Here is a 17,795-nt window from a genome sequence, read left to right on the forward strand (position 1 = left end):
TGTATCAGTTTGGGGTTTTACCCTCTATTCCATTTTTATTTTTTTTCATAGTATTTATCCAATTTAGTGAAAATAGTCGAAGGGCGAATTTATCACACACATACAAATTTGAAGTTTTTGGTGGTAAATTTATTACAAATGTATCAGTTTTAAGGTTTTTCATAATATTAATCATTTTTGTTTTGTTGTCTATGGTTCACATGTAATGGAAAGAAAGTTAGGTCAACAAATTCTATAACTTGAATCAAGAAAAGGGTGAAATTTAGCATAGTCTAGGGGCTAAATTGAACACATACCAATAATATAGGAAACACATTAAACAAATTAAAAATTCAAAAACGACATTACACATAAAATCAAAATTCATGAATAATTTATATTATCTTTCTATTTATTTTTGTTTCCTTTTGTCATCATTGTAGTTTACATTGATAGTATAAGTAATTTTCCTTGAAGGCCGCTTGATGGAATGTGGAAAAGCAATGTTAGACTAACAATGATGATTTCACGACATAGAAAGGCTATCTGAAAGCTCATTAATAGTTAATTGTGTTTGCATTTTAAAACTATGCAATCTTTCGAATTAGCATTTTTCTTATATCTATTTGTTTTCGGATAATGTCATCATCAAATAAATTAATGATGGTTGACAAAGGTAATGTCAAACATATATATTACGAGGAACAACTCTATATATCTATCATCATCTAATCAGGGGCGTGCCCAATTGATGAGCGCGCATGATAGCGGTTTGGTAATAGAATACGAGAATTGGTAAGCCCCATCGGAGACGTTCGAATAAGGATAATTTAATGGTCATGGTCCAATTTCGGCCTTCCGATCATGGGACTGAGGGCGTCTTCCATTCGCACGCAACCCGAGCACAAAAGGGCATTTTGTCGAATGTTTCTTCGGGAGAAGAGATTACTATATTCACAAGATGGTGCATTGAATATGAAGTTAGAACGGCCTAACCTATTGTTAGACTTGTCAAAAGAGTGGTTTGGTTTGGATTTTGGTCGGATCATAAATGATCCGATCCAAAATCATCCATATCTAACCGAAATCATACCCAATCTGTACTTGACCGAGCTCTTATTATTATAACGCTTTCATATTTAATCCTGAGAAAACTCACATCAAAATTGAAACGAGAGTCGGCAAGCGCGAAATCGAGCAAGAGTAAGAGTAGTGACTTGGGTTTAAGGCAAGTTATAAATCCATTTAGGATTCATTTAAGACTCATTTATAATACATTCAACACTTATATTTAAACACATTTATGACCCATTTAATTAATATGACCGATTCAACCCATCATATATGAGTTAATAAAAGGAATTTATGGCTCATTTTGATAAGTCTACATACAATGAATACCCACAAAAGCTAAAGAAAAAAAAAAGAACCAATGTATTCACTAATAATGTGAGAACAAATTAGGGAGGCCCAAAAGCGTTCTCTCACCTCCACACATGTGGGTGAAATGATCCTCCTAATTTTTTTCTAAATTTTTTTTTTCTATACCTGTAATGTCAAAAGAATAATGAAATCCCCCACAAAGTGAGTGGGGAAAGCCCGTGGCTACGCTAAGCTAAGTAGTGGCCACGTAACTTTCAGCACGACAAGAAGGAGAGCAGCACCAAAAGTGGCACAGAAGCGGTCCACCGGGACAACCTCGTCCCCAGGCCGCCGGAGCTGTCGGAGGATTCCTCCGATTGCAAGAAGGAGCTGAGCTTGAAATCCGGGTTTGACCCGTACAGCGCCTGCACGCCCTCCACGTCGTCGATCCGGAGGTCCACCTTCCTCGCCCGGGGGCTCAGGCTCGGGTACATCACGGCCTCCTTGACCGAGGAGTGCGCCAGCCCCAGCACGTGCCCGATCTCGTGCGTCGCCACGGACTCCAGGTCGACCGCCACCTTCGACCTCTCCCGGCCGAAGTCCACCGCCCACGTCTCCGCCGCGTCCAGGTGGAACCGCCCGTTCTCCGGGGAGAAGGCGTGGGCCAGCACCCCCAGGACCCCGTCGAAGGGCTCGCCGTCGCCGTGGCTGCCGTGGTAGAAGCCGATCCGGACGTCGGCCGCCTCGTAGTCCTCGACCTCCTCGAAGCTCATGGGGATCACCGCCGCCCACCTGGCGAAGGCCCCCTGGAAAGCCGCCCTCACCTCGTCCGTGGTTAGGTAGCTGATCATGTTGCTCGGGGAGAAGGCGTAGGTCAGCGTCGCCGGCGCTCCGCGGGCCCACCTCGGCCTGCCGTAGAAGTAGGCGAAGTGGCGGGTGGTGTGGAGCCCGTGGGGGGAGGCGGCATCGCTCATGCCGCACCTCGGCGTCGTGATCGTGGACACGGTGTCAGAGTCGAGCTTGCCGGTGACCGGCAGCCCGAGCCTCGTCTGGTACGCGATCAGGGCGGACTGGAACTCGCCGTCAAAGACGTCAGTCAAGTTGGAGTCCGGGACCGAGAGGTAGCCGAAATGGTTGAAGTACTTCTTGAGCTCCGACATGCCGGGGACTTCGGCCCCCTTGCCGACGTCAAGAAACTTGGCGAAGCCATGCCACGTGGTGTTCTCGGCGGTGGCGTTGGCGGCTAACAGTGGCATGGGGTCTGGGAGGAGTCGGGCTGCGAAGCCGGGGCGAGAGAGGAGGAGGAGGAGGAGAAAGAAAGCGAGGGAGGAGATGTGGTCGAAAGATCGATGCATGGTTTTCGGATTTTGGATGCTTGGCGTAGCCCTGCTCTTTAGCTTTTGTTTGGGACTTGAAGGGCTTGGGATTAGCATGAACGAAGGATCTTTTATTGGGGGCATCGGAACTGAGGGAAAATCATTCGGGGACGACTCAAATCGAGTTAATTAAACTCGTTGAATACGATCGGATGAAGCTAGGTGACGCTGTGGCAGATGAGAAGGAAGCACAAGAAATAATTATAAGACGAATTTATAAAGATTTTCTGGCTCTTGATGATGCTAATGTTGGGTCAACCACTCGAAGTCTCCAATCTGCTATTTGGGAATTTTTTGCCTCCACAGAAGACTTTGAATGTCGTCTCAGTGCTTCTCGAGAATAAACGTATTTCTTGCGTTCGAAAACCGGGGAGAATTCGTCATGTTGGGGATGATCTAGGGCCGCTTTGATTGGTCGGGTTTAGTTGGGGCATACTACGTTGGTTGACCAAATTAGGTCGTTCCGATGGCTAGTCCCACGTTTTCCAATCTTTCCCCCCAGTGAAAATCGCCTTCGATTGAGACGAGTCGTGCGTTCGACTTGTAACTCACGACAATCCCTTGATCTTTTGACTCGCCTTGAGGCATATGATTAGACGGACGTTCATTTAGTTCTTCAGGATCAGGAAAATGCAGAGAACCTGATGGGGGGGGTTAGAGAGACCAGTCATGCATGATCTCCGTTATGTTCACGCGAAAACCTCTGTTTTTATCATGCGTTCGTATCTGCATATAAGTTCGACCTACTCATAGACTAAACTATTAATAAGCTTTCACTAAATAATATTGACAAAATCATTTTGCGTTATGAAACGCAACTTCACAAAACCATGGCACAGTGCATCAACTCTTGACGATGATCCCGTAAACTGATCAACAAAAGCATAGTATTTCACCGTATGCAATAGGTCGACTACCTTGACACGCATATTCCGTGCGAAATTGCAAAGAATAACATAACAGCAACTCGTGCTAATTAATTTGAACATCATCAGCTCATTTATGATAGCTGAGAAAGTCTCGGCATACTTTTACTCCGCATATATGCAATTAATGATCTTTGAAATCACTCCTAGTTACTCGGACATGCTAGGACCTTGTCAATCTTGAATGATTTCTTCGGCCACAAGAACAATGTCCTCGTTTCCTATAAACGAAATATATACAGATAAGGTTTCTTGAATCTCGTGGTCAAGCCATTCGGGTAAGAGTTATACATGATCGTGCCACATCAGAAATCATGCATCTGAACAAAAACGGAATGGCTCACATTTGAAGAAGCCGAGTGGCAACCCGGGGCAATCGAAGAACCCCTGACTTCTGGCTTTGTCCAATGTTATTTGTAGATACAAGAGAAATTGCAAAAAAACGAAATGTCATCACCAGCATATGAATTCTTACGACAGTTACCAACAATACTACCCGGAGAATCAAAACAACCTATTCATAACAAAAAAAGGCTAATAATAGTAAAGCAATAATTCAGAAAATTCACAGCGACCAGCATTCATATAACACTGCTAAGCACTAGCTTTCCACTACGGCACTAGATCTCAAACTAACTTGAAAGAGCAATTGTTGTTCCCTAGCTTTCTACCCACAATAAATATACACAGAGCATGTGCTGTATTGTATAGAGAAAACCCGATTAAATCTTGCTGTCCTTGAGCCTTCCTTAACCATGGTCATTCCCTGTCATAATCAAGCGGTCAATTGGACACATTCATATTTGATAAGAGAATAGAGCCAGTGCTGCATGCAGAATTTTCACCTTTTACCAATGCCCTTAATTTGACTTCTATGGCCTCTGTCATGTGAAGTAGATGGCATCTTGGTAATTATCATGGAACTCTGAAGGCCTTCCAATAACTGCAAGGAAAAATATATAAATGAGAAAAGATGGACAAATTTCAAAGACTTCCTTTCCGGGCAATCATTCTGAATATTAGCAGTCTTAAATCATATCTGAAGCAACATGCATGATCTATCCTACCCAAACCACCAAACCAACATACCCCTGACACTGATTCCAGGTCTCAATCTCAATCTCAAGCCCAACCCTCACCATTAAAATTACATTAAGGTCATCAGCATTGCTAAAGGCACACTTATTAGCAGCAGAATTGCACGAATGCGTATACACATGTGAACGCAAAGGTATTCATGTGTTCCTTTCCAGCAAGTATTAGTTACAGATGACCGCAGAAACTCATCTAGTCAAATGAGAAGTTACGAAAAAACAAGCGTTGATAAAAGGACACAATGCCAATAAGAAAAGAGCAAAAAATCAAGCAATTACCCTTGAAGTGGGCTGAATTCGACGATTAGATCTTCGAGGCTCAACAGATTCGAAGGTTGCATTTGTGGCATTACCATTGAAAGATTTGTCCTCACGTGTAGCCAATTTGCCACTAGGCACTTTTCCTTTATTAGCCCTTTCAGCTTTAGCACTAGTTGTGAAATTCCTTTTCAGAGAACTGGCATCCGATGAAGGAACTAGAGAAGAGACTGGACCTTCTGTCACCCCCTCACTATTAGAAAATGATCCTTGTTCCATTGAGTTGTGCTTTTCTGATGCATTTTCATCATGGTCAGATGAATCCTTGCTCTTAATTCCAGGAAGCGTGCCATAGGAAGAACCAGCAGTTGTCGAATTGTTCTTCTGTGGTATTGTTCTACTAGGAACATTTTGTGATCTTCCAGACCTAAGAATCTTGGGCTTGGATTCAACCGGTCTTTTTTCCTTCGTATCATCTTTAGAAAAAATTTTCCATCCACGAGGTCCACTTCTCTGAGGCATCAAATAGTTTGCAAGTTTGACTGAGTCATTCAACTCATCAGTCTTCTGGTTACCAACATAATGCTTGCTTACTTCCATAAACTTCCTCTTTTTTCCAGGTTTTGGAACACCAATTACCACTCTTGAACCTTCCTTTCGTGAACCAGTCCTTGCAGATTTTAATCTGTCCATCCTACTTTCAATTGTATTCTTCTTACCAATATTAAAAGCTTTCTCTTTGGCTGTTAGATCCAAAGATTCAACCACTTGAGGGTTCTCCGGTTCCACAATTTGTACAATCTCCTGTACCTTGTCCTTACCTTTGGATTCTAGCCGCGGAGTTCCCAACTTTGCCCGCTTTTCCTTAGGCATATCCCCCTGGAAGCTCAAGGTTTGAATCAATTTTCTTTAGGCAGAGGAAAATGCAACTTTGGTGAAACTAGATTTCATATCAACTTTAAAAAAATTGAATTAGAGTTGAAAATATGCCACAAAAGGACAAAAGGCACACCTCTCGATTGGTCTGAACATTCTCTCTCATACTTGACCACTCAATCCACTGCCCATCCTTCCACATAAGAGAAGGCCGAATCTGCCATGTTCTAACGACAGAAGTCTCTCCGTGAGCTGCATTCAAAATCAAAAAGGTTATATACAGGAGGCAACAGAAACTCCGTACGGTAACAAAGCAAACTTGAAAAGCATGCCTGGAAAATGGACTGTTACTGAAGTTCCATCTCTGTTGCTTTTCTCAGTGACCTCTCCCTCCCACCAGCTGGGAAAAAAGATGAAAGAAAGTTGAAGAGGCTTAGTGATTCATGTCAAATAGAGATGAAAAGGGACCATTAAAAACTATTTCTAATGAGAAACGACAATCATACTTCCTTGGCATTTCCAGGAAGCATATATGCAACTAATTATCAATGTGGCCCAGTACCAACCATAAGGAGGAAAAATTAATTTCAATTAAGCATTAAGGAAACACCAAAAACGACCAAAATTCAAAATATTAGCTTTTAGAAAAATGAGGAGCAGCAAGGATGTATCATTGTAAGAGCATCACAAGGTAGGCAATCAATATCTAAATGAAACTGCAAACCTGTCTCGCATCCACACGTCAACTTTATCTCCAACAGAACATGTAAAATCACCCATAGCTGCTCTGCGTCTCTTTCTGGTTCCTTCAGATTTTATGGCGGTCATAGGATGAGCAATGCGTACTCTGGGCGCTTTATCTCCTTTACTTCCAAGCTCCACCCATTCCTTAAGCTTCCCAGTACCTGAACATAGGCAAAACTGAAGAATTAATATCAACATATACATATCCTTAAGTAAGCCCTTTCAGGCAAATCACCACTAGCAGTTATTACTGGAAAAGTCCAAATAACTATGAGAATAGAGCTCAATCGAACTTAGTAATTCTAAGAAAGCTTGCTCAAAAATGAAAAGAAATCCGAATTGACATAAAGCTGTTCCCAATGCCCACTAATAGACAAACTTTCCGGCATAAGATGACTATGCATACTAACACAATTCATCTCATTTGATACCAGCATATATGAATGTCATAATATACAAAGCCAGCCTAGGACATTTAGGAAGCCATGGACCTAATGGGTCAAGCAAGACTTTTACACAACATAATCACTGTCAATAGATCAAAATACTTCTATAAGACATTTCAAAGCAAGATGTGGCGTGACATGCCCATATGATCATCATTCACCAATCACTTTAAACTCAAAAAAAAAAAGTCGGGTATCCACAATCATCAATTTTTCTTAAAAGGTGTACTAGAATACCTTCATCCGATGGAATCTCAGAGTAACATAAATAGACCTTCCCATCCTTCAAGCTCAATACATTGGCTGAGAACCATGCGCCTTTGTACCCATCGCCATCTTTAAAAACCTACAGGTGAAATCATAGTTGATCAAGAAAACCCTTGTGCTGATGTCTATGAGTAAAACACCTTCCTAGGAATGTTCTAAATTTGTGTCCTAACTGCCTAACAATGCTTACCATAACCAACAGTCGACTGGAGAGACAATGAAAAAAAGGGAGGGCCATTTTTGCTAATTGGTGGAACAAACAAACTTTGGCACACTTAACTTGTTTTTAAACTCCAATACTGCTTAAAGCAAGAAACCAAACAATTGAGACAGGATTAGTTCCTAAGGAATAATCCATCTTTTCCCAAAAAGACAAATCATGGCTGGAAAGTCAGACCTTTTTTAATAAAATGGGACAGAATTTGAAAGGGAATGTAGCTTCAGAAGAGGGGAGGTTTTCGAATTAGAGTCACTCAACTTCCTTCTAAATTAACGAGGCTTTGTCACTCTTGAATTGATTTTCATGAGTTTTGGCTTGGAAAATAATTTTATCGTGGCGCAAGGCTAGCTATTAAAACAAACAGGGTCTGTTAGATATGCTTATTTCTAATTGGTAACACAATTTCCAGCCTAAAAGTTTCTGCTTGTGCCAACGCGTAGCTTCCAACAATTAACTCCTCGTACTTTTATAAAAAGAGAAATCTTCAATGCACAAAAGCAGATTGAGTTGAAGGGCTGTTTCCATGTAGGTAACACACTCAATCCCTTCCCTTCCAACACTAATTCAACATACCTCCACTTGGGAGCCTTCTGCAATGCCACTTTCCTTTGATGTCCTCAAGGTCTCATCAAACTCCTCATGACTGACAGCAGATACATGATTTCCTCCAGTAGTTCCAGCTAAGTCAGATGCCTTACGACCCTTCAGCCCTCTAAAATTCTTTCCATCAGAGTTGACCAAACTCGAGACTCCATCCGTCAAGCTCCCATGCTTTTCTGACTTGTCCCTCAAACTTTCTCCTGAAGTAGGCGGTAAAGCAAGCTGCTTGCCACTCGTTCCTTTATCTTGGACAGGTACTGCCAATTGTTTGCTGGAAGCATCTGGTTTAACGTAAGTATTATTGTTGTTCGACTGCCCCCCGTTTCCATCATGCAGTTCTGCCCCATGATTAGAAGAAATTTGAGGCATTTTCCAAAAACCATCTGGTCCAGCTTCTATTAGTTCAGATATTGGCAAAGAATCCCCCATCGTAACAACTTTTCCAGCTTGTGATATAGCTTCCGCAGCCAGCTCAGCAGCTTTTACTATGGCATCTAGATTTTCAGCTCGTAATGAAGCAGCAGAAGCAGCTTCGATCCTTCTCTTGGCAGCCTCCTTTGCAGCGACAATCATTAAACTGGAACTTTTTGTTACTCCAAGAGTAGAGAGAGAAAATCCATCATTCGAAATCTGATTAGTACTGCTAGGATTCAATGCTTCCTCAGCCATAAGTTTGGCCTGCAAAGCCGCATTTGATGCAACGCTAGCAGCTGCAGCCGCCGCCTTTGCAACAGAAGCAGCAGCTGCTATTGCAACAGCTGCAGAAGCTAGAGTGACTTCTGCAGCTGCAACAAGACCAGAATCCTTCTGCTCATTCAACCGATTCCATATCTCTTGACTGTGACCAATAGCAGCAGCAGCGGATGCAGCAGCATCCTCTGCTTGCCGTCTGGCCTCCTTCACTTTAATTATGGATTCCTCAGGTAATACACTCTTTTTATCCTGCTCTCCTGCTTTAGAATTACCGAGTGGGATTGGTGAAGGCACAGACACATTATGTTTTCCCATGGAGGTCTCAGACAAGAAGCCAGTGATGTTTGCCGCAGGGACAGATGCAGACTGATGGCTGGTCAGAGTAGTGATGGAACCCGGTTCCACTAGAGATTGGGAGTGGGAGGTGATCTGGCCAAGATCCCCAGAGGTTGATGCCTTCTTTCTCTTCCTGGATTTTGGTTCGGCAGAAGGCTGACCAGGAGATACTGCCACCTTTTTATGATCAAGAGATGCAACAGAGCTCCCAGGGAGAACACTAGCCTGAACTGCATCCTGTATGACTGGACCAGGAGCAACATTCTTCATTGCCGAAGAAAGAGAGACTGGAGAGTCTTTTACAGGTGCTAGTTTAACGGCTTCAGTCATAGGCAGCGAGGGGAACCGACCACTTGGGTCAAGTACAGAAGTTTGAGGAGAAGCAGACCAGGACGCACGGAATGGGGTCTGTGGCATCCAGGTGGTGCTATGTCCAAAATAATTCCCCAGCTGTGAAGTTTGATTGAGATGTACTGGAGAAAAAGCATGCTGATAGTCCCTACCAGCTCCTTTAGGCAAAGACTGCAGGGCCTCAAATGAAGGGGTGGAAATATTCCAAAGAGGAGAAGAAAGAGGTAGCACGGAGTTTGTGGCAGGAGAAGGTGTACCCTTGCTACTGCCTCTGCCAACAGGCGAAGGAGTAACTTTGTTTGGAATGATATTCTGTTTACTTGCCTGATCAGAAGCTGCATCAAGATCATAACATTAGAGCATAGCTTATGCACCTAAATTAAGAGTATAGAGCATCTTGATTTACGAAATACTACCTAAACGAGATTGAAAAGGTGTCTCGATGCTTGCCGGATGAACTGTTTGACCAAGTATCCTCTCTCTGCATTTACGCCATGCATTTTCCCACATGCTCCGACCACCATCTAAGAGAGAATCTCATTAAATACAAATAAATTGTACATGAGAGCAAGGAGAAACTAAATTCTAACCACACTTACCGGGTCCCCCAAATGCAGACAGCATGTGTGCCTCCTCGGGTGCAACTTTCGAACTGCAGCAATAAAATGGGATTAACAAATAAACAGTATTCAACCATTCTCATGAAAAAAGAGCAGACTGAACTTCAATCACAATTTCACAGGTGGGAAGCACATTTAAATGAGCTACAGTAGACTCAAGATACCAAGTGGATAGATATAACTGAGGCAAAAAGAAAAACCGCAACAAGCAATGCTCACATCAAAGACCCATAAACAAAGATCTGTGCCCGCAATTGCACTTGTTGCAGGTCTGTGAAGGGCTGCTGGAAGACCACATTTGCGAATGACGTGTTCAAATCAGGCAGACTAGAAACCACCGTACTGAGGACACCAAATGGCTTGGCATTAGCGCCATCAACCTGCCCAAAGTGCTGCATCTCATTAGACTGGACAACTTGGTAAATTCCAGAAGGGCTCAAGGACCGGTAGCTTGGTGCCCCAGCTTCTGATTGTTTTAAAGCAGCTGTCACTTTCGCAGAATTTCCCTTTTTAGCACTTTCCTTTCCTGCTGCCTTACTTGATGTTCTCCTTGCTTTACGCTCAGGTGTGTCTTTCGTTTGTCCTCGTACTGAATCCCTTGATTTTCTAGGACTTGCAGTAGTATTAGGCGGCAAAACTTTATTCTCCACTTGGACTAAAGCTGGAGTTGAAGGAGATCCCTCTACAATCTTCAAAGGAAAAAAATCATGATAAGGACTATTATACTTTTACCTTGGATGCATGTTAAAGATCCATCTAGCATCTTGTGGAGACAATATGACATGAATACATTCAGGCACTTAGGGAAAAATTATCAACAAGAGGCCATAAAACAGAATTAAACAACAAAGAGAAGCAAGTAACGAACTGGAGATGATTTGGAATCTTTTACAGCAGGAAATTGTTGCCATTTCTTTGATCCCTCAGTTGTCGTCAAAGCACCAACATCAAATGTAAAGCTCTTTTCATCTTTGGCTGCATCCATCCCTTTTTGATCCACCGATACATTTGAATCCTTGGCCTCAGAAGATGAAAGGTTTTGATGTGAAGAATTCTTATCTGCTTCCTCTATATTTACATCTTCAGAAAGCTCACTGCTACTTATGACAATTGGGGAGCTGCATTCAGCTTTGCTACTATCTGCATTATCAATTTCATCTTCCTGTGCACGAGATCTCACATGACATTCACTTAAAGGAGAAGATTTCGGAAAGCTTTCTGACGCTTTTAAAACATCCTCTGCAACAAGAAACCCATCAGTCAGAATATATGAGATAGAGAGAGTGCACCAAAAGTAAGAAGATGACAGCAGTTTCCCATAGTATATCTAAGAGCAGCTTTATAACTCCATTATTCACACTTCTCAATTAAGTTGTTCTACTTGACCCAAACAAAAAAAAAAAAAATAAGTTGTTCTCCAAAAACAATAGGGGAAAAGAAAAGGACGAGCACTAGTTCACTGGCAAAACTTCCTTTCACACTCAAACTCTAAAATGAGATGCTATCATCTGTGCAAAAAGGCTTCCAAAGAGATAGCTAGTGGTCCATTGTTACTTTAAATCCCCCACAACAAAACTTTAGACCCTAGTGACAAATGCTAGTCCAGAAATAAGAATCAATCTGATTCTTACCTGATTACCATTTCACCAGTGGTACTGTCTCCTACACTTCAATTCGACAGGTGAAAAAAAAAGAATAATGCTTACAAATTTAACTTTCTAAATAAATTGCGTGATTGAGGTAGCTTGTGAAAGATATATGCAACTGTTTCCTCATTTTCTCATCTTCAATCTTCCAGCCAAAAATATATTCTATATTTTGAAATGCCTAAAAGGGAACAGAGAATTTAGAACGCAGAAGCACCAAGTAGCCTGCTTCCTATAATATAAAAAGCTGTCCACCGGTATTGTGTCACCACTCCTCAGAATGAAGATTAGACAGGGCTTCATCACAAACATGGCAATTGGACGGCATGACCAACCTGGAGAGTGATATTATACGTAAAGTAGTACTGCCACCGAAGACGGGATGAAGATTTAACACCCCTAGGATTCATAGTATCTAAAGCTTTAAATACAAATATTCTGCTAAAATTCAGCATAAGTTGGCTTAGGAAAAAATATCACAGGATGGCCCATATAAAGGTGTTTCCAACTACCTGAATCCTTAAGATCCTTCTCAATTATTTCTTCTACAATCGTGTCCCCATGTTTTTCTGGAACAGCTGCGATTTGATCACTCTCTTTCACCATGGGCTCACAAGAATCAAGACTAGCTTTGGGTTCTTTATCAGTTTCATGATCCACCACTGTAGGTACTGCAGCTTGGGATGCACCAAGAATATCTGTATTACCAGTGTCTGAGACAGGCTTGACCTGAGAAGCTGTTTCAGATGACTGCTGTTCAGCAGTTCCAGGAGATGCATCCTTTATAGATGCAGAAAGTCGAGTCAGATCAGTACATGTTAAGGAACCTAACAACAAGGTTGGCAAACTTACAGTGTGTGTTCGAATTTCACATTCTTCCAATTTATCTGTTGCCATGGATTCTAATTTCTGTCCGGATGAATTCTGAGCCTCCTTATGATGATGAACGTCCTTTCTGTCGTTATCCTCCGAAGACAATGAAATATTACCTGTTTAACTAAATGGTTATCTTACAATTTCTGTGGCAATTGATGATTCAAGCTAGAGCAGTAATGACAATCAAACAAATAGAAAACTCCATGACTAAACAGCACACATTCAAATCACCTGGTTCACTTTCCCGCTCTACTTGCTTGATTTCAACTGAAGAAGAAGACTGACTACATTTTTCACCACTCACATCTTGTTGACCAATTCTACCGTCAGCATCTTTTGATGAACCGCTTGCTTGTGTTTCCTCGTGTTGTCTCGGCAAAGAGCTTACCGTCACAAGGCCAGAAACACCATTAGTTCCCTCACTATCTTTCTCAAGGACTTTCTCATCATCGACCTGCTGCAATGATGCAGCAGAGCCTTTGGCTTGCTGTTCATTACAATCTGATATATCATCGTTCTTTTCTATGGTATCAGTCTGCATTATCATCTCCCGCTGGTTGGAGTCCATTGAGTGCTCTGATCCAGTAACTGCCGGCTCAACAACTACTACATCCTTTTTGCCTTCAGCTTTCAACTGTTCAACAGCTCCTGCATCTTTACCAGAAACAATATCCTCACTTGTACTAGCTTGAACAGAAATACTGGGAGATGCATCACCAGTGCATCCTTCCATTACCCGTGGTCTGGTAGAAGAAGGTTCCTGGTCTGTACTAACACCAGTTCCAACTGCATTTCCCTCCTCCTTATATTGCCCCTTTAAGCTCAAATTGGCATTACAATCCAGATGGGAGGTTGGAATCTCAACTGCATTGTCAGCTGATATCTCGCTATTTCTTCTTTCCTCCATGCTCACTACAAGGATCTCCTCCCCTGGCACATCAGTGTCTGTCGGTAAACCATCAACTTTCTCAACAGCGACATTTACCTGGTTTAGAGCAATTGGGCTTTCCACTCTGTTACGGCTCATCGTGACATGATCTGTGACTCTAACTACATTATCACCTTGTACATCCAAAGAAGAACCAGCTTCTTGAGCACTATCATTAGAAGGTTTACCCTGCAAACTATGAACCTCCCCTTGAATTTTATCATCAGATTTGTCATTATTGGATGAACTCCCTTCAGCCTTAAAAGCTCCAGAGTTTCCATCCAGAGCACTTGGATCCACGTCAACTGACATTCCACCGACAAATGATTCACTATGAGTCCTTGATGCAACTTCAACTTGAGCTAGCTCATCTACCATGGCCTCCTTTATATTGGAATAGTTTTGTAAAATCTCATCTGGTACTAAAGCCGACTGTGGGTTAACAGTTTCCTCTGAGTTAGAAAAGACACTATCATCATGTGTCAAATTACGTTCCATTTCTTTTGTAGAGGTAGCGGGATTACAGGCATCTGCTGCCTCAATGGTGGTTTGATTGAGTGTATTTTCTTCCTGCCCAACAGATTTTAATAACATTTCAACAGACTCCGACGAGGTTGCTTCAGACCACACATTGTTATGCCTGGTTATTGAGCAGGGTACTGTAGCACATGTACTGAATTCTATGCCACTGTTTCCACGAGAGAAATCCTCGATCCAATGATTATCTACGTTATTTGCAATTCCAAGAAAAACCTCACTTTCAACCAAACTGTCGAACCTCAGATGCCCTTGCAGGTTGTCATCAAAATCAAATTTGGAAAGAGCATATGGCTGTAATACAGGAGAAAATTTCGCATTCCCCTCACCAGCTAAATGCTGATTCTGGCTCTGAAAATCATTTTCATCATAATCCATGGGTATAAACCTAGAGAAGGTAAAGCAAGGGGGGAAAGAGAAAGGGTAGTGAAGGTGGTCACATTACATGTAAGCTGAAAATGATGAGAAAAAATACACATGCAACAACCGACATGCCAAATCATCTTAAGCATTTACTAACGAAAAGTATAATCAGAAAGATATTTCCAGCAAATCCCAACCTACAAAAAAAAGAGTATTTAAAAGCAATTCCCTTTCCCTCAGAAAAATTCACAAAAGATATGGATTCACCAGCTGGCAATATTAGCCATCACGCAGTCTCTGACAGGAAAAGGATGGGTTGTTGTTGCACACGCGAGACCAAACAGAGTTAGTTCAGCCCTCTTAAGCTAGTCTGACTAGATGCCAAGCTAGAAATATGCTACTTATAAAGTCCATCACCCGTACACTAGTTCAAAATTAGATTAACACAAGATAACACAGACAAACTTATATGCAGCAGTCATGCAAACTGAAACACAACATGAACATCTACACAAGAAATTCCATATCTGACCCTTCAATTAATTTGTAACTACAGATTAGCAAAAAGAGAGACACGCTAATGACTCTGCAGCTAAGTCGACACACTAATGACACTGCAGCTAAGTCGACACACTAATGACTCTGTACCTCTTATCCCTGATGACAACACATACCATTCCTATAGATTACATCTCAAACATCAGGAAAGGTTATGCCGCTGGAAATAATTAGGTCGAGGCACAACCGACTGGGAAAGAAACAACTCAAACACTGCCAAGGCCCAAGAAAAAAGCCCCGTTCTATCTCGTGCTAAAGAAGAGAATTTCCTCTCCACTGGCAAGAGCATACGAAGATGACTGATATCAGCTCATTCGAGCAGCAAGCGAACCGCCCAAAACTCCTACTTCGCCCCAATGATCAAATTCAGTCACCAGTAACACAAGAGAGACGAATAGGACCTAAATTTACAATCGCGCAACATCGCTCGCCCAGCCAAATACTTTCCCCAGACCCAGTCGCAAGAAACCACAATTTCAGACCGCCACTACCACACTAAGACGAGGTCCAAGCCTTAAAAACAGCAATCATCAAATCCAAATGTGAAGAGCGCCCCGCAGACAGAACGGGAAAGGACCTCACGCCGGCAATTTCAAGTTTCCAACACTCGTCAAACAAAAACAGTCAAAAGCACACAATCGCGCTGCTCTAGCTTTCGGTAAGTAAAGTAGGAAATGAACAGTACCAGAACAAGTAAGTCTAGAGACGCTACCTCCCTCCATCCGGCGAACGAATCCAGCCCCCGCTCAATCCTCAACTCGCTCTAATCGTACGGTCATCTGCAACGGTCCACGCACACGGCGGAGCGCCGGCCAAAAGAAGAAAAACACGGTCAGCCGACGCGCAGCAAATAGGACACCGAGAGGTGAACCTCCGACGAGGAGAAGTGAACTCACCGGTGGGATTCGAATCTCCGGCGAGATGGAGTTAGGGTTTCGGCGAATCAACGGCGAGGAGAGAGAGAGAGAGAGAGGAACAGAAACAGAGAGAGAGAGAGAGAGAGAGAGGTTGGAAAGGTCGAAGCCCGAAATCGAGAGGAAAAAATAAAAATAAAAATAAAAAGGGTCAGTGCGAGATAGAAAGAGCATGAGTGATGTTTGTTCTGTTTCGAGTTCTCCCCAATTCTTTTTTTTTTCTTTTTCTTTTTTGCTGCCCCTTTTTTCCCGTTTTATTTTTATATATTTTTAATTTTCCTCTAAAGTGCTCGTTTTCAGCGCAGGTAGGGGTAAAAAAATGTGCGAACGCGATTGAATTTGAAGAGACTGGGGCCACCCGCCTGCGAAGATCGGACGGACGCGAGCGGAAAGGTCCGACACGTCGCTTTGGGCGACTGGCCGGAAGGCGAGATCCGTGTGATCGACGGCGGTGATGGGCGAGGTGGGGAGGCTTTCGTGGACTCCCGAGTCGCAGCCGATCTCGCGCCCGGGCCGAGCTCGTCGTGCCCTTTGGCCAATAAAAATCCGCGGCTGCGCCTCGTGGTGACACGTGGCGATGGACGGTTGGTTGAGAGTCAGCAACGGTTCGTATCTTTTTTCTTTTTTTTTTTCTTTTGTCAGGTTTGCTCTTATCCTGAAGCCGAGAAAGGTTGGGGCGACGGGAATAGTGATTTGTTTGGGCCCGGTGGGCCATGCGGCCCAAAATTTTGGCCCAATAAAGAGAGCTGGGCCGCAAAGGCCTGCCTTCTCTCCCTTTGCTTTCCTCCGTCGGCTGTGGGACCGTCGCGAATGAAACATCGAGAACGGTCTCCGGCGACCCTCTTCTCGTCTGAGCGTACCAACGGCGACACCACCGTTGACGGCTTGTTTGTCTGTGACCTATTTTGTTTGTTCCTGTCGTTGGATTCGTAAACTGTGATGATAGGTACAATCATGAATCAAAATAAATTGTGCGCTTGTTTCACTGAAGATTTCTGGATATGAGAAAATTATTTATAAGGAAAACTGTTAATTTTTACTTGTTTGATGTATTAGGGAAAGTGATTACCTTATTGCCAAAATGAAATGTTATTTCCCTCAATTTAAACTTGTTGTTTTGAAAAATGTTTTCTATAGATTGATTATTTGTTATTCGTCCAAATATCAAAGAGTCAATAAATAATTTCCTGAAAACAATTTTCATTTAAACAAATGAACCCTAAGTATTAGCTAATCAAGCCTCCTTGTAATCCATCGTAGTCATATAACTATAGTTTCACAAACTACTTATTCAATGTTAGTTATGATTAAATCAAATTAGAGAGTTTTGAATTTTTTTTTATCGAAAGAAAATTTCATTCATCTATCAAGATCAAACACGATAGGAACATAGAAAGCATTCAAGTATATCCCAAAGAGCTGCAAAACAAAGCAAAACCCATCAAATAAAAAGAGTACAACCTATAGCTTTGAGCATCCTCTCATCTAAAATAATTAAATTGTGATAAAATCAACAAACAATTAGTAGTGATAATCCCAACTGTCAGTAATAAGCACACACTAAAATCTTCCCCTTTTGAGACTATGGCTCATAGTGTACACCTAGTTTTAGCTCCCTCAAATCCATTGCCATATGGAGACCACTACAAGAACAACATTTCAAACGGGCATAGATCAAACATTTCCAAGGAACTCCCATTTATAGATTTAGATTGAAAGTGAAAAACTCTCAAATTTAGATTTAGATTTAGATTGTAAGAGAAAGGCTCCCAAATTTAGAATTGGATCCAAATGGTGAGAGAAGAGCTTCTATCGAATCCATAAA

At 42.3% G+C, this 17,795-nt stretch overlaps 2 protein-coding genes across 4 annotated transcripts; both read right to left on the bottom strand.

Moving 5' to 3' along the window:
- Positions 1–1,324: 1,324 nt before the first annotated feature.
- Positions 1,325–2,984, bottom strand: LOC104441922 (metalloendoproteinase 1-MMP). Its single transcript, XM_010055184.3, has one exon. The coding sequence runs from the start codon at positions 2,799–2,801 to the stop codon at positions 1,617–1,619; it is 1,185 nt and encodes a 394-aa protein (XP_010053486.1). The 5' UTR covers positions 2,802–2,984; the 3' UTR covers positions 1,325–1,616.
- Positions 2,985–3,964: 980 nt separating this feature from the next.
- On the bottom strand, positions 3,965–16,107 carry LOC104441923. Of its 3 annotated transcripts, none has more exons than XM_018872301.2 (17): positions 15,953–16,107; positions 15,769–15,835; positions 12,902–14,523; positions 12,647–12,783; positions 12,307–12,574; positions 11,041–11,387; positions 10,368–10,837; positions 10,128–10,180; positions 9,945–10,052; positions 8,122–9,863; positions 7,299–7,407; positions 6,596–6,776; positions 6,204–6,271; positions 6,008–6,123; positions 5,017–5,874; positions 4,489–4,586; positions 3,965–4,409 (listed from the first exon to the last, which is right to left on the bottom strand). In XM_018872301.2, exons 3-17 carry the CDS (start codon positions 14,511–14,513, stop codon positions 4,403–4,405), a joined length of 6,174 nt encoding a protein of 2,057 aa, XP_018727846.2. In that variant the 5' UTR covers positions 14,514–14,523; positions 15,769–15,835; positions 15,953–16,107; the 3' UTR covers positions 3,965–4,402. The 3 variants fall into 3 exon arrangements, with proteins under 3 accessions (XP_018727846.2, XP_010053487.2, XP_010053488.2); XM_010055185.3 differs by having other exon boundaries at positions 11,017–11,387; XM_010055186.3 differs by having other exon boundaries at positions 11,017–11,387; positions 15,742–15,835.
- Between the last annotated feature and the right edge of the window lie 1,688 nt (positions 16,108–17,795).

This window comes from Eucalyptus grandis, chromosome 4 (assembly GCF_016545825.1).
Source record: "Eucalyptus grandis isolate ANBG69807.140 chromosome 4, ASM1654582v1, whole genome shotgun sequence".
Lineage (NCBI taxonomy): Eukaryota > Viridiplantae > Streptophyta > Magnoliopsida > Myrtales > Myrtaceae > Eucalyptus > Eucalyptus grandis.

Bases quoted from the DNA above. Each gene is read 5' to 3' on its own strand.
- LOC104441922 (XM_010055184.3), bottom strand. From the start codon at position 2,801: ATGCCCCCAATAAAAGATCCTTCGTTCATGCTAATCCCAAGCCCTTCA.
- LOC104441923 (XM_010055185.3), bottom strand. From the start codon at position 14,513: ATGGATTATGATGAAAATGATTTTCAGAGCCAGAATCAGCATTTAGCT. The intron at 10,838-11,016 runs GTTCGTTACTTG...TTTCCTTTGAAG, and splicing joins AAGATTCCAAATCATCTCCA to ATTGTAGAGGGATCTCCTTC. The intron at 9,864-9,944 runs GTAGTATTTCGT...ATCTTGATGCAG, and splicing joins ACCTTTTCAATCTCGTTTAG to CTTCTGATCAGGCAAGTAAA.